The following is a 16,788-nucleotide window of genomic DNA, read 5'->3' as shown; positions in this document are numbered from 1 at the left end:
CAGTGGCTGCATTGCATAGTTCAGAAAGCTTGGACAGAGGGACGAATTCCCGATGATTGGAGTAGAGCTCTCATAGTACCCATATATAAAAAGGGAAATAAAACTGAATGTGAGAATTACAGAGGTATTTCCCTACTGAGTGTTCCTGGGAAGATCTATGCAAGTATACTTGAGAAACGGTTGAGAAGAATTGTGGAAGAAAAGCTTGGTGAAGAACAAGCTGGATTCAGTCGAAATAGAGGCTGTCAGGATCAGATCTTCACTTTACGACAAATAGTCGAGAAAGCATGGGAATATAACAAAGATCTGTATTTAAGTTTTGTCGATCTGGAAAAGGCATATGATAAGGTGCCAAGAGAGAAGCTATTCAATACGCTGCAGTTATATGGTGTCAATGGGGCATTATATCAAGCAATACTTAGTCTTTATTTGAGTTGTAAGTCAGCAGTTAGAATTGAAGGAAGTACTGGAAGATGGTTTAATGTTAAATCTGGTGTGAGACAAGGATGTACATTATCCCCTCTGTTATTCATTATCTATATGGATCACATTATGAAGGAAAGTGGTATTAAACCTGATATCAAAATTGGAGATGTTAATGTCAGTTCTTTACTTTATGCGGATGATGTTATACTTCTAAATAAATCCGCTACAAGTCTGCAAGCTTCTCTGACTAAATTGAATAGCTGTTGTAATAGATATGGTATGAAGGTCAGCAATAAAAAGACAAAGATAATGAAAATAGGCTGAATCACTGAAAATGTCAACTGTGTTGTGAATGGAGAACCTGTGGAACAAGTAAAACATTTCAGCTATTTAGGCACAATTTTTACTGAAGATGGTAAATTAAATATAGAAATAGACAACAGAATCAGCAAGGCTGGTATGGTGGGAAGTCAATTGAATAAATTCATATGGAATAAGAGAGAAATTAGTCGGAACACTAAATTAGCTGTATACAAGACAGTGTTCAAACCAGTTTTAACTTATGGATCTGAGAGCTGGATCAGAAGTAAAACACTTGACCAAAGACTAGAGACCACAGATATGAAAGTCCTGAGAATGATTATAGGCTTGAACAGATGGCATCAATGGCAGTATCATATTAAAAACGAGGATATTAGGAAAGAACTTGACATTGTCATCATCCAGGAATGCGTTAGCAGAGCTAATCTCAGGTGGTATGGTCACTTAAACAGAATGGGCGAGGAAAGATTAGCAAAACAAGTGTTCTCTGCCAAGTTGGCAGCAAAACGACCCAGAGGAAGACCAAGATATAGGTGGATTGATACGGTTCAAAGTGCTTTAGACGATAGAAATATAAGATCTGATAATGTTGGAGTGTTGACAAGTAACAGACTGATTTGGAGGAAAATTGTAGATAGGAAATTAATAATGATGTAATTTTTTTCATGTAGTACTATCATATCCTGTACACCCCTTGAGGGTACATGGCAGGAATTTGATGATGATGCAAAGTTGGGTAGGGTAATAGTTGATCAAGGTGATGTAGGGAGCTTGCAGGACAATTTGAATAGGCTGACAGTATGTGCAAAACATAATGGATGTCAGTTTAACATGGAAAAGTGAAAAGTTATGCATTTTGGGATATGAAGATTACAAGCTGTGTATCACATTGAGGTAACTGTACTCCAGGAAACTGATGAAGCCAGAGGTTTGGGGCTGGTGGTAGGTAGTGGTAGTAGATAGAGAGTTGAAGTTCAGATGATATATTGCTAAAGTAGCCAGGGTAGCTCACATAGGATTTCTTGATTATTGAGAAACACACCAACAAGCGGAGATAAGGGGGTTATCATTCCTCCTTATAACGCCTTAATATGACCACATCTGGATTTCTGTGCTCAGATCTGGTCACCTGGGTTTCTCAGAGATGAGGAGGTGGTGGAGAGGATCTAGAAGCTTTGACCAAGATGGTGAGTGATCTATGGAATGCTCCCTATAAGAATAGATTGAGTGGTTTGTGAATTGCAAAAGTTGGTTGATAGGCAAAACTTGGGGTGGGGGGGGGGGTATGATCGAACATTTAAGTTACTTAAAGACTTTTATAGGATTGATGCAGGAGAAATATTTCAGCACTTGGCTAGATGGGAGAGAACAGGAGGTCATCCCTGGAAGTTGGGTAAGAGTGTGATTAATAAGGGTATGAGGACTAAATTTTTCACTTGGAGAGTGGTGAATGAATGGAATGGGTTGCCTGAGTCAGTTGTGACTGCTTTGTCTGTTAATGGTTTAACGAGAGGTACGATAAATATTTTGTTGATAGTTTGGGTCTCCCATGATGAATCTTGGGACTCCATGGAGGTGCTTATGCACTGATGATAATAATGATATCTGTGGAGATAGCATGCATCTTTTTTTCCCCCATGAATTAACATAAAACTGTCATATTTGACAAGAAATTATATTGTTTTAATCATTTACACGCATATGCAAACAAACTTTGTTCGTGCTTCACAACTGGTTTACTTATGTATTCTAAGCTGTTGACTTCACATCAGTTGCCTCGGTATCCCATAATGCAAAGCAGCACACTTCCTTTCACACATGCTTATTGTTATGTATTATTGGAAGGGTCATTACACAGACTAGTTTGACCTTTATTGAAGATTTCATCAGTGGGAGCTAGATTCAGGAAGATACTAAAGTTAAATTTTCAGTTTATTTTCTGTAAACTGATAATGCCAAGGAACCCTCAGATTGGTGTCTAATCAAGTATCTAGGAAGAGCTGATTGTTATTTCTTTTTCTAAGGTCACACCAACACCGTCCCTCACAACACTGTCATAGCCAATGGCTACACTCCCACCAAATCTAAAAAATATTAAACTCCCAATTAATCCCCACTGCCTCTCCAAAACATTCTACACAATCTATCACCATCCCATATATCCAGGGCATATCTGAAAAACTAGCGAAAATCCTAAAGAGTCCTGTAGCCAATTATAGACCATATAAAAATGTGCATCTCTTTTCTAACACCCCACCCCCCCTCAAAGACTGACCAGTCTCTAAACCAGCTGGGTGTTTAGCTGTCATACTGTGGTCAAACAGACAGGGCAGCCAACATCAGAATTGCCATGCACAAGGATGACATTTGATTTTATCCCTATTTCTACTCACAGACCATTCTTTGGACAACTGCCACAGGATATGCTAGAAAAAAGGCCACTTACTCCATAGCAAGTACAAGAGAGAGAGAGAGAGACTGTTCCCAGAATCTACCTCAGCTTTAAGAAATCCAAACTTCATCACATTTGTATGCATAAAACTGCCTCGAATTTGGGAATCACTCATTCTCAAAACATTCATCCACTGGTCAAGAACCTAATTCTGCTCGCTAAGGGTGCTGTTTGGACTTTGGTTGCCCTGCTTCAGTCCCTTACCTATCGTCATGCCTACTATTACAACCTAGCCGTAGGAGCTGAACATCCCTATGACTGAGTTCTGCCAAAATTTACACGGCATAGTCATATTACAAAGCCCTCTAGGTGCTAGAAAATGAGAATAAAAATGAGCAGAAAAAGGAAATGGAGAAAGGGAAAGAACTGTGAGAGAAAGAGCAGCTACTTAGTGATTTTGCAGCCGTTTAACTTTGCTACTGCTAATGATGCATAACTAATTAGCAATGACATTTTGTAAGTCTGAAGTGACAAATCTCTTTATAATACATAAAATGACAGTGTTATGGCACGTATGGAAGACGATTAACAGCGGAGCAGGAATGAAAGAAGCAACTTTGTGAACAGTTTTTCACTTAAGGAGGACCTTAAACCCCTACTTACTGTGTGCCTGTTCATCATATCAGTGTGTGTCTGAAGAAGAATATGTTAACTTGTAATTCATATAGGGTTATTGTGGAAAATTTGTAAATAGGTTATACTTCTTAATTATATGTATGGTTATCTAACCTAGTCAGTTAAACTCGGATGTTACAAGTTTGTTCTCACTGAATCTGCCTCACACCTCAACATTCAGAATGTCACAAAAAAAGTTAAACCTTTATATAATCAGGATGCAAACCCTGTGTTCCTTCCATCTTTGCTCACTACTGTGAGCTCCCTTAAATGATCATAACACCTGCATGCACATATCAGTGTGCACATTGTTCATCATCCTCATAATGCTAATTAAGGATATAAATCATATTGGTGTGTTCCGGTCTCATTATCCATCTAATATCCTCTTTTGAGGTCTATCTGGCCTTCTCTTTCCAATTGGTTATATTTTATTATTTGTTTAGGATATTGGGTGTTGGCCATTCGGTTTACATGTTCTACCAATTTTTTTATAATTGTTTAGTTTTTCTTCAATTGATTTTGTTTTTTAGTTCTTTTAAAATATTTTTGTTCCTTTTTTTGCACATTCCTGCACATTGTTCCCTGATGATAGTAATTTAATTTTGCCAAAGTATAAGAAGTATTAATTAAATTAATCTAATTAATATATGTTGCAATATCCTTCCATCTTATTAAAATATCAGTATGATAGTTCTATATTTCTTCACCTTTTTTTTTTTTTTTCTGATGATGATGATGATGGTTTCTGCCTTCAGTTCAGTTGAGTTGTTTGAAGTTGTTCCAGTAGCTGACTTTTAATTGTTTGACCTGGTTTTCCCTGATGAAAACAATAAGGGAGTGCAGTTTGGCTTGCTAGGTCTCAACTTGCGAGCCCATCTTCATTCATTCATTCAATGTCTATCCTGTTGGATACCTAATAATGAGGTGCACCACAAAAACTAGTTTGATCAGAATCCTAGAGTCAGTTCTATTCTATACATTCCTGACAAGACTGTATTAGAGGTCTCATTCTGATTATCTAGTGTTAACCCTTAAATGATTGCTATTCATTCATGACATTAGTAAAAGACTGCATTACCCAAAATCAGTCAACTAATACAGTCCTCACATTTCCATTGGCATCAATATTAATGTTGTCCAGAGTAATTTTGAGTAATATGTTCTCAGCCAAAAATGGGCACAGATTTTTAGTATCTGTACTATCCAAATAGAAGAGAGGATATGTTGAATTTTTTTTTTCTTGGATGGAAGTTGGAAAGGTGTATTTAGAGCATTATAAGCAATTGATGGTAATGCATCATTAAAACTCAATCAAATCAGGAATTTTGAATGGAAATGAGATGATAGCCTTCATTTCAGTTTGAATTATTTCTGTAATACACTCAGCAGGTATTTGAATCAGAGAATGGAAGCTGTATCATTCCATTTGTAATGCCAAAGGATAAGAAACTGGGAGCTGGTTCATTGAAGGATGTTTTGTAGATCAGTGTTTCATAGTATATGTCAATTCTTTTTTTGCTGTGGCAAAATGAAATGAATTTCCAGAAGGAGATCACATACAGTTGACTTTCCTATTCATCCCCCCCCCCTCCAGGTCTTATTTCTTTCTTTGTTTAATTTTGTCTCAAATGGAGGTGACAGTTTAACATTCTTTAAAACAGGCAGACTGGCCAGAAGAACACACATAATTATCAGTCATAATACATTGGCTTTAGTTGCTTTAGCCATAATTCTAAACAGTGACATTGCTTTAATTTTATCTATTTTTTTAGCTACAAGAATGAATTAAATTTAATTATTTTAAAATAATGATTTTTAAGTCAATTGGTATTAAGAATTCTTCTTTGCTTGTATTTTTTTTCTCTTTACTCTGAGTGAATCCATTGAACAAAACCAAATGATTGAATTATAAAACTTCTGAAGTTGTTTCTAAAAGTTTTTTTTTTTTTTTTTTCAGTGGTGTAGGACTTCAAAAACTCATTTTTGTATCTTTAATAGGAAGTTCTCCTGTAAGTATATAATAAACTGATCTTTTTTTCTCTAACTTTGAAATAAATTGACATTTTTACAAAATTTAGAAAAAATTCAAAGAAAATTTAAGCATTAAGCTTTATTGTCCTATTAAATTGACCCTTCCAAAATATATTGAAATAATGCTTTTGCTTTCAGCTTTGATGTGTGTTGTGTATTCATACATTTGAAATCTAATTAGTGAATATATACTACTAAAAGATAATATTGTGATCAGTATTTTGCATTGATCTGTCAGTTACATTCAATATGCTTTCTTTTCAGTGACTGGGTCTTGAACTTCTTTCATCCATGAAGTTTGTTTTCTGTAAGTTGTTTTGCAACTTTTTTTTCACACTCTGCCACTAATTCTCTATGGTTTGATTCTTGTTTTTAAATCTTCACATTTTTTCTTGAACAATATATATATATATATGTTAAAGTACAGTTCACCTCTGAAAGCTTTGGGACTTTCATTTTTAAAATATTTTCTTTTCAGCATATTATATTTAGTTTCATTCTGCTTAAAATTAAATTATGATCACTTCTTATTTCAAATCCTCTGGTATATTAGTGTCCTGAAAACAGTAAGATTCCTATCAACAATAGCATAATCAATGAAACTTTCTTTCTTTCTTGAGCCTGAATATTAAATTATTTAAGGAATTCACAATGTATACTGGAATATTAATTAAAAGAAACTTTAATAAATACTTCCTATATTTCGGCAATGTCACATTGCTATCTTCAATGGGAACATACAAATATGACACGTGCATGCAGGCACTACAAAAAGCAAATGAGGCAGAAGAGAGAAACTACTGTTGTTCTTAGAGTCCTAATGGTGCCCCCTAACGTGCTATATTGGATTGTCTTGGCTGTTAGGCTGATGTTCTAGTGATGCAAGCTTCCCAAATTTGGGGCAGTCTCGTGCACCCAAATTTGTTGAGGTTTGGAAATTTTTTAGAGCTGAGACTGATTCTATGAATAAGTTCATATTTAAACTTGCTGTGGGAAGTATTTCTGCAGGAAATATAGGAAGTATTTATTAAAGTTTCTTTTAATTAATATTCCAGTATACATTGTGAATTCCTTAAATAATTTAATAGTCATGTGTTATCAACGTATAAGTCTTTCTACAAGAATTTCTTGAGCCTATCTCCATGTTTATTAGTGCACCTCTTTTAGGTTGGAACATGGTATTAGTACCAAGATTAGTGCTTGGAAAGCTTTGGTTTGGCAATATTAGTAATATATAGTGAGGATATTAAATATCCATCATTGTTTTAAAACCATTTTTTTTTTTCAACTTTTACCAGAGAGTTTGAGAATAAACCTTCAGCATAGCCTTGGCTTGCACTACTTACAACAGAATTTGCCCAGGATTCTCTGTATTCACCTTTATTCAGCTGTTGATTCTCATCAGAGACCAGGCAGAAGCCTAAGAGGGCAAAACCCTCTGTTCAATACCACAGCAGTCGCTCATATCAGAGAGTTGTATTCTTCATAAGTGAACTCTTGGCATGGAAACTGGAAATGTTGAAAGGCAACTCGAGTAGATGATTTTTGACTAGAAATGTTCAAATATTTTTATAGTTTTACAGTGACACTGTATTATTCATAAAATCTGATCAGGAGATTGTGGAGTATCTGATATATTTTTTTTTTTTTATTCAGACCTATTTTGTTTTAAAATGTCATGTTAAAAAATTGGCAGATTCACATATTAAGCAATTTTATATTAGAAAAATTGGAAATAGATTATGATACAATTAAATTTTTAATTTTCTTCTCTCTGTTTACAGCAATGTGATGCAGAAGCTTTTTTTTTTTATAAACACTAATACCTTGTGAAATTTAATTTATCATGTTAATCAAATTCACATATCTTCTTCTCCACAAAGAGAGAAGAAAATTAAAACATTTAATTGTATCATAATTTTGTTATTATGTTAATAAAATCAGTTTGTAAGATTTAAAGTTGCTTGGAAAATAAAACTAACTTTTTGTAAGCGAAGGTTTCTCTGGGTAAGCAGTTCTGGGGATAGTTTCCAGTATTGAGACCACATGTTTATTAAACAACACACATGTGGTCTCAGTACCGAAAACTATCTCCAAAACTAACTTTTGTTTATGCCATATAATATTACTAAATTTCAGTAAGCTTAAGGGTCAAAGCCAGATAACTGGAAGGAGACCTCCACATTACCTTTCAGTTCCTCACAGTATTCTTTCCATCTGTTCTTGATTTCCAGTTCTTCTGTTAGTACTACTCCATTCCTGTCTTTGTAAAATAAAACTTTGTTAACTTTTGACATTCAATTTGGGCATTTAGGTCACGAACTAAATGAAACATTGTTTTATAATTGCGCCTCCTCATCTGGAACTCTATCTCTTCACATTTATTAGTATAAAACTTTTTCTTGTCCTTCTGATGGCTCTTTGGACTTTTTCATGTAATCTCTTATATTCTTCAGTCCTTGTGTCTCTTTGTTTATAATTTCTTCGCAAATATAATTTACTTTCTAACCAAGCAAGGGGGGGGGGGGGGCTTTCTACAATACATAGATGACTGCTACAATGACTGCTACTTTGCCATTTTATTATATCAAAGGGCAACATAATTATCTTTTGAAAATCACTGAATTTTATATTGTACTACTCGTAATATCTGATTGCTTGGTTACTTGATCTCTAGAACAAGAATTTATCTAGGTAAACAGCAGGCTGGTAGAACAACCAATTGAACTTGAGTTATAATAAAATTCAGATTTTTTTTTTCTGAAAAACAGAAGCATTCGTGCTTACCTTTGATAATATTCAGAAGTTTAAAATATATTGTTCCTTTGCAGTTAATAACATAATGCAGGAAGAAAAAAACTCTACCACTTTGTCTGAGATTGACCAACCGAACTAACACACATGTACACACTCTGTGTGTGTGTAAAATAGCTTGGTTCTCTAATTGTTTTAGTAGGAGCATATATCTAGCCTCAACATTATGTTCCTTCAGGACATAAAAGTGTGTCTTGTTTGAAAAGGTTATTGCTGTGAAGACACTTATTTTTCTGAACAACATGCTTTTCTTCATTTTTTATGAATATTTTATTATTCTTTTTTTGGAAGTTTTTTCCCACTTGGTTAGACTGTAATAAATTTAGTTTAATCCTTTATCCAAGTGTAAGCAAACAAAGTTTGCGCCTGAAGTATCTTCAGGACTGAGGCAACTCGTGGTAAAGGTGGACCAAGCTCTGAAGCTTAGAAATGGAGGAACAAGTGCTGTAAAAGGAGCTAGAGATGATAAAGGTGACATGAAAACAGGAGAAAAAGATATCCTTGAAGTATGGAGTAATTACTTCGAAAAATTGCTGAATGAAACAAGCAGTGATGACAGCACAGTGATAAAAAAACACTCAACAGGCATACAGTCAGGAATACATGAGAGCTTGGTCCACCTTTACCATGAGTTGCCTCAGTCCTGAAGATACTTCAGACGCAAACTTTGCTTGCTTACACTTGGATAAAGGATTAAACTAAATTTGTTATATTTATTATCCTTAAAAACCACACACACACTTGTTTTAGTCACCTAATAATTGATTAGTAATTAATTTATAAAAATCTGTTTTTGCCTGTGATTTCAAATTGTCTGAAATATGTCATTAGACTAATGGTATTGATTACATATAGTAATTTCACATGCTGAATTGACTTCTTTTTGTAATATTGAATGTTTGTTTTGAAGTATAATTTTTTAAATAAATTTCTGCTAGGAGATGGTGTGGGATTTTATTAATCCACTGTGTACATATGTCAATGAACCTACTGTGAAAATTTATAAGAAAGGAGAATGCTTAAGCATTTTAAGTGAAGGATTATGTTTGTCAAAGGTAAGTTGCCTTTTTTTTCTTTGTTTCCCAGACATGTTTATTATATTTTTGACCAAAGAGCATTCTTATTCATATACAAAAATTTCATTATACATTGATTGTTTCACTGTCTTTTCACTTATGTTACACACTAACATTTGTATGGAGGACTTCAAATTGTCTGAAATTTGAAGTCCTCCTTACAAATTAATGCACTTCAAACTTAGGAGAATCTCTCTTTCTAGTGGACGATTGTGTTTTTCATAGTAATTGCCAACTTGATTGGACAAGTGGTTAACATACTCTCCAACCAACAGGCTTTGGTTTCGATTGCCATAACCATGGATGTTTGAATGTCCTTAGGTCGCAGATGAATTTCATTACTAAATGTGAGACAATTGCATGAAAAAGTTCCATATTAATCTTCCGAGCAGGTTTTATCAATTGTATAAAAGTAAAAATGATAAGAATTTTTAAAAATTCCTTGGTCCATCCACAGTACTATAGGTTTACAACATTTTGTGAGTGGAAATTGCATTTAAAAAAATAATAACAAATATTGCTGCCTTGGTGTTGTCTGTGGGTTCAGATCACTTTATGACATCAATATTTGTGAATGTTTTTAATGATAAAGGAATTATCATCACCCAGTGTGAGAACGCTATTCATGCGTATTGAAGGCTCAAAAAAAAATTCCCTGCATGGTCTTAATAGCAAGGTTTCTGAACAAATCTAACCTGTAGCCAGCCCATAGTATTAGTATACTATAGTTTTACAAGCATTTTCATGAGTTAAATTCACATTAACAAAATTGCTTAGGGTCCTCTGCCATTTGAGAGAATAACTTTATTACTGGGTATGTTAGAGCAGGTCTGTATCTAACCCCTAGTCCACCCACAGTACTAATGCATTATAGGTTTACAACCTTTTTTCTGAATAGAGTTAATGTTTACCTTTAATTGAATGAATTACTATGAAACGTTCATAGAGACTAAATCAAGCCATAAATGTTTTTATATAAAAAAAAGGAACATGTTAAAGTAGCAACAGTAGACAGTAATAATGGAAAAGTAAAATTGATTAAAATATAAAGATTTGGCCTGAGTAGGTAAATTGTTAAATAATGTCTGTAAGCAGTTGTAAAAAGATTTTTTTGCTTGGTTATCAAGGAAATCATAAAAAAATTATGTTTCTGCTTTAATCATGTACCCAAGCATAAGCAAACAAAGTTTGTACTTGACATATCTAGTATCTTCATGACATAAAGATGCTGTGAAGATACTTCATGCACAAACTTTGTTTGCTTATGCTTTGGTATGGGATTAAAACAAAAAATATAATTTCATGTTTGTTATAACTTAAATGTCTGTAAGCAGAATCTCTTCAAAAAAAATAATAAATCAGATATTTTTCATATTTGCATGACTGATAAGTAGTAATAGCAATGTCAAGTTGAATATCATTTTGTACAAATGTATATGTGTCCAAACTGTAATTTTTGTTATTTCTTCAACTATAGTGACATTATCATGTTGGAGAAATCTTCTTTTTAATTTTATAGATGATGGGAAGAATGAGAAAACTAGTATTAGAATTAAGTGTCAAGTGCCTGAATAGTGTTTCCTTTTTTCTTCCAGTTGACAATACTGAAAAATGTTAATTAAAAATCTTTTATTGCAAACTGATTTGCATTCAGAAATTACGTTTTGAAATGGAGCTAATGAATTGCATTGTAGATCTTTTCACTGTTAAAATACCTTAAATCATTATATTAAACTGTTCATATTAGAAATTGTTAATTCTTGACCACAAAGATTAATGAAAATTAACTATTATTTAGATATTGGTCAAGTGTAGGTGAATAACTAATTTAATTACCAACTATTTTCACCGGCTTGTGCTGTCGGCTTCATCAGGGTACAATCAGGAAAGCAAAGAAACAAAAATTACAAGCTAAACATTAACTGACAATTCTATTTCAATAACAAAATAGTAGTGAGCTTGAAACAATACGCGTGTCACGGATACATGATTTACTTGTTGAGATGTATTTTGCACTGAAGTTCATTTCTAGTGTGTTTATTGATCTAATTAAAGTCTTCCATATATCTGGTAGGATTAAACCTTGGTTCCTGTTGAGGTTATTTGTGGAACGGATGACTTTAGCAGCTTCTTTGAAGATTCTGGAACGGTAGTTTTCCTCTATATATGGCATAAGACTTTTATTCCATTCAATAATGTGGTTGATTGTAGAGAAGTGGGAAGAAAGGCTAGAAATATCTTGTCTGTTTACTTTGATATACCACAAAGACAATGTGATGACACTCAATATAAAATTACTATAATTATTCTATATGTTGGTACCATCTCCAAAAAACTAGCTCGCCTCCTAAAACCACACAATATTAGAGTGACCCTCAAGCCAGTTGAAACTATCCAGAAATTTCTAAGATCACCAAAAGATTTCAATCCTTTTTACAAACATGCAGGAGTTTATAACATCCCTTGTTCCTGTGGTCTAAGTTACATTGGTCAGACATCTAGAAGCTTCGAAGTGAGACAAAAGGAACACATCAGTTATGTTAGAAGCAACAGACAAGATATTTCTGGCCTTTCTTCCCACTTCTCTACAACCAACCACATTATTGAATGGAATAAAAGTCTTATGCCATATATAGAGGAAAACTACCGCTCCAGAATCTTCAAAGAAGCTGCTACTGTTGCCCGTTCCACAAATAACCTCAACAGGAACCAAGGTTTAATCCTACCAGATATATGGAAGACTTTAATTAGATCAATAAACACACAAGAAATGAACTTCAGTGCAAACTACAAAATGCATCTCAACAAGTAAATCATGTATCCGCAACACACGTATTGTTTCACGCGCGCTACTATTTTGTTATTGAAATAGAATTGTCAGTTAACATTTAGCTTGTAATTTTTGTTTCTTTGCTTTTCTGATGCTACCCTGATGAAGCCGGCGAAACTAGTTGGTAATTAAATTAGTTATTCACCTACACTTGACCAATATCTAAATAATAGTTAATTTTCATTTTATTAAACTGATTTAAATAACTTCCTATTCTGATAATATTTCAATTTTTTTTTTTTTTTTTTTTTTTTTTTTTTTTTTTTTTTTTTCATCTTTTATCCATAAATTTGATTGTTATTTTAAGACTAAAAGTCTGGGATCAAAACATTCTACTTTTTTTATTGTTAGGCCGAGAACTTTTCAGACCACCCTTATTCAAATGAGGCATCTGTTTTTCGTACTGAAATGTGTCTGTAATTTTTATTTTTTTTATTTTTAATATCTGCAGAATGGATGAAAACTTGGGGTGGAGAGGTCATATGATTATCTCTGGTGGTGAAATAAGCAATAATTTTTCTTTAAATCAGGTTAATTTTGGAAAGTTTTGCTTCTTCTTTAAAGAGATGTTAATATTTGAATGATCAACAGTGGTGTAAGAGCATAGCATTCCACATCACTTGGTAGTTTGTGGATAAGGCATAGCCTGCTCATCCATTTTTTTTTTTTTTCTAGTGGTAATGGATATAACCCCTTTCCCTCATTTTCTGAAACCCATCAGTCTGTTCATGATAATTTGGATTGAAGGATCATGGAATTTTGTAACTCAAGATAAAGATCAATGTCATTTATCATTTGTGGATAAAAAACACAAGGATAATATTTTGATTGTAGGAACTACAATCTCTGTGCAAAATTTTTGATGAGTAGAATTAAAATAGCATTTTACATAATTGAAATTATTATATTTATTTATTTTTTATTTTTTTAGCCATCACTTACAGATGAGAGTTGGACAAAATTCAGTAATGAAATTATTCCTCATTTACTAGAGGTAAGTTTTAACATAGGTATTTGATAATGTATTAAATAAGTATTTACAGAATTGTAACTGAGTGAAGTTTTACTAATGTTTCTATGCTGGTCCACTTAAGCAGAGATCTCATCTCCCTTAAAGTAAACTCACACACTACCCTAGACATAGAATCAATGTGGTTTAAAGGAAACTGATCACAGCAAACCTGCAATTTATCTAAATGTATATTAAAATAAATTGCAGGTTTGCTGTGATCAGTTTCCTTTAAACCACATTGATTCTATATCTAGGGTAGTGTGTGAGTTTACTTTAAGGGTATTGACTGTCATACTTATCAGTACTTTATACGTTTTAATTATTAATTTAATAACTTACCTGTATTATATTGTAGAACTAAATAAACATTTCATATAGAGGACATCGAAAATGTTATTAATGTAAACAGTTTTGTTACTTCCACAATAGTGGCAGTCAAAGATAACTTTTTTTCCAACTCGCTTTCGATGCTATTTGAAACATTTAATTCATAGTGAAGCAAGTATGTCTTTAATACTTCACACAGAGAGAAAAGCAGAACTATCAAACAAGTATTTCAAGCAGTATTATAATGTGACTCTTTCTGTCTTTTAATGCCAGCAGCCAATAGGATTTTCATTGAGAGTTCCGTTTCTTGCTGTATATCTTCCATAACTATTGCATTTGCCATAATGACCTCTCCAACCTGTGCAGTTGTGGTGTTACAAAATAAAGTTAAACACCGACTTAATTCACTTCTTGTCTACCACTAACAGAAATCAGTTTTGTTAGTTTCGTCTTTATATAATACACAAATATAAAATGCCAGTGAAGCGAAGAGTCCAAAAGGCTATACTGGTCTTAGAAAAACTTTTAATAACTTTCATTAAAATGTAATATCAGTTATTTTATACCAGGTAAGCAGACATTGTTTACTTTTGAAGTAGTAAAAGTTTCCAAATTGATCAAGAGCTTACAAACCTTCAGCATGCATTGTCTTTGTAGTGCACACTACTTAAAAGATGCAAACTCTACCCAAGAGCTGTACATTCACTTTTTATTGACTAAGGATTTTCAAGCTTAGTCTCTTATCAGAGACTAAGCAGAAACCTAGAATACTGCAGTGGCTAATGTTTAATGACCCAAATATTTAACTTGTTTGTTAATTTATTTAACTTGCTTCATATCCATATTATTTCTATAATATCCAAAGGTTATATTGACTGCATTGGACACTTTGCATCCATGTAATTATTGACGTAAATACACATCAAGGCTGGTATGGTAGTTAAAAGTAACATATTTTTCAAAAGTGAACTCTTTGATTTGTATGCATTGAATTCCTACTTAATACATTTACATTGATAATGACTTGTCCTATCCATGACATTAATTCCACTAGAATCTATAGCCATGGTCTGCAAGACATCCTACAACCCTGAATGGTAGGCAGAATGCAGCATATGTATCACTCAGCATGTTCCCAAACCAGTGGCAATCACCTGTAGGTGTTTAATTGGATTGCAAATCCAATTAAACACCTACAGGTGCTTAATTTGCTGGCTTTCAGGATGTTATAAACAGTAGCAAGCTGGTGACGTTATAAGTCCTCATCTAAGAGCAGGTGCAATGTGGCAGAGTACTTCTGGTCTATTATGAGCTACCATATGTTGGCCAGTACACAACAGTTGTCCTTTCTGAGCATCAAGTACATCCCGTACTACCTCCATTAGCATAGATGATTGGATCATGCACACAAATAATTCCACAGACTTATTTTGGGGTATACATATAGCCAATCTGTGCATGGCAGAGAAATGAAAGCAGCTGCATTACAGCAACTGCTTTCATTGATGGTGAGAGGGATGTATTGGGATACCACTTTGGCATCGCAATATAACATCACTGGCGACATCGTCTGTTAGCTAGCCTTTATAAAACATGCACTTTTTGCTTACTTACCACTAACATCTATTTTCTATGCTTTCTACAGAGTAGGTGCTTTTACCACTTTTGGACTATATTTTGTACACCTTTTACCCCAGGTGATGAACAACCAAAACGTTAGACCATATCTGAGATGAAATCACCCATCATTCATACTATTTTTGAATTCCAATAAACTTCATTGCAGATTTATCCCTGGTTTAGTCAATTGCACAGAGCCAGCATGTTTGACATATACTTTTAAACTGCAGTGAGACTGAACATTTGTTATGCCATGCTATATGAGGTGTCATAAATCAATGTTTTATCAGTACATGAATCTTAATTAATGAAGAAATTCTGTCAGTTCTGAGAAAGCTTTAATTAAAAGTTCATGTCAATTTGTTTAATAGTATTGATTCACAACACAAGAATCATTAGAAAATAATATTTATTTAACTTGTTTGCTGATATTTTGCTGGTATTCTATCTAGCATCTTCACATCACAAATACAGCTTGCCATATTTCAGGGCTCATCTGAAAAGATATCTAGAGTGTTTAATAAATATCAGCTCCTCACCACATTTAAACCATATATCAAATTTGCAGCTTTCATCCATTCACCTAAGGACAAACTCTTTCCTTTATCATATCCAGGAGTGTAATGAAGTGCCCTGTACTTGTGACCCGGCTTACTATGGACAGACAGGAAGAACTGTTGACATCTACCTGAAAGAATATAAAAAATACATTCGTTACTATCGTTATGACATGTCAGGACTAGCAGACCATACCTTGGATACTCTTTCACACAAGATCAAAGGAAAGGAAACAAAAGTGCTACACAGAGATCATTATAAGTCAGAGATATTGTTTTTGAAATTGGCAGCAGCTTTAAAACATTCCCTAAGCCTCGACAAATATGGCTGTATCAATTTACCAAAAATCAGAGAAACAGTTATTTTAAGATCGAATGAGTACTTGTTTATTTCTCTCTCTCTATTTCAATGAGGACTCTAGTTCCTTGTGTTGTCCATTACAATTTTTTAAATTGGTCCCGTTGTTAACTGAATTGTTGCTGTTTGTGTACTGTGACAAACTGTTTTTGTGCTCTGAAAATACTGGATGTAATACCAGCAAAATATCAACAAATTAGTTAAATAAATATTAATTCTTTTCTTATGATGATACTTCCTGTTAATGAAATATTACTTTTAATCACAGATATCCAAACTTCCAATAATTAACACAACAATTTTCCTTCTGCAGAAGACAGCTGCCAAATACGTGGAATTGACACAG

General features: G+C 33.5%; 1 protein-coding gene across 1 annotated transcript in view; it reads left to right on the top strand.

Annotated features, from left to right (window-relative positions):
• Nucleotides 1–16,788, top strand: part of Mybbp1A (MYB binding protein 1a) — a 226,321-nt gene that overhangs the window by 197,926 nt on the left and 11,607 nt on the right. The window contains exons 26-28 of the mRNA XM_090400474.1: nt 5,775–5,826; nt 9,601–9,717; nt 13,500–13,562. Of these exons, the coding sequence (XP_090256600.1) occupies nt 5,775–5,826; nt 9,601–9,717; nt 13,500–13,562 (232 nt within the window). The remainder of the gene's footprint in view (nt 1–5,774; nt 5,827–9,600; nt 9,718–13,499; nt 13,563–16,788) is intronic.

Source organism: Typopeltis vanoorti, chromosome 11, assembly GCF_054136105.1.
Source record: "Typopeltis vanoorti isolate ZY-2024b chromosome 11, IOZ_Tvanoo_1.0, whole genome shotgun sequence".
Lineage (NCBI taxonomy): Eukaryota > Metazoa > Arthropoda > Arachnida > Uropygi > Thelyphonidae > Typopeltis > Typopeltis vanoorti.
This window is presented reverse-complemented; position numbering and strand designations above follow the sequence as displayed.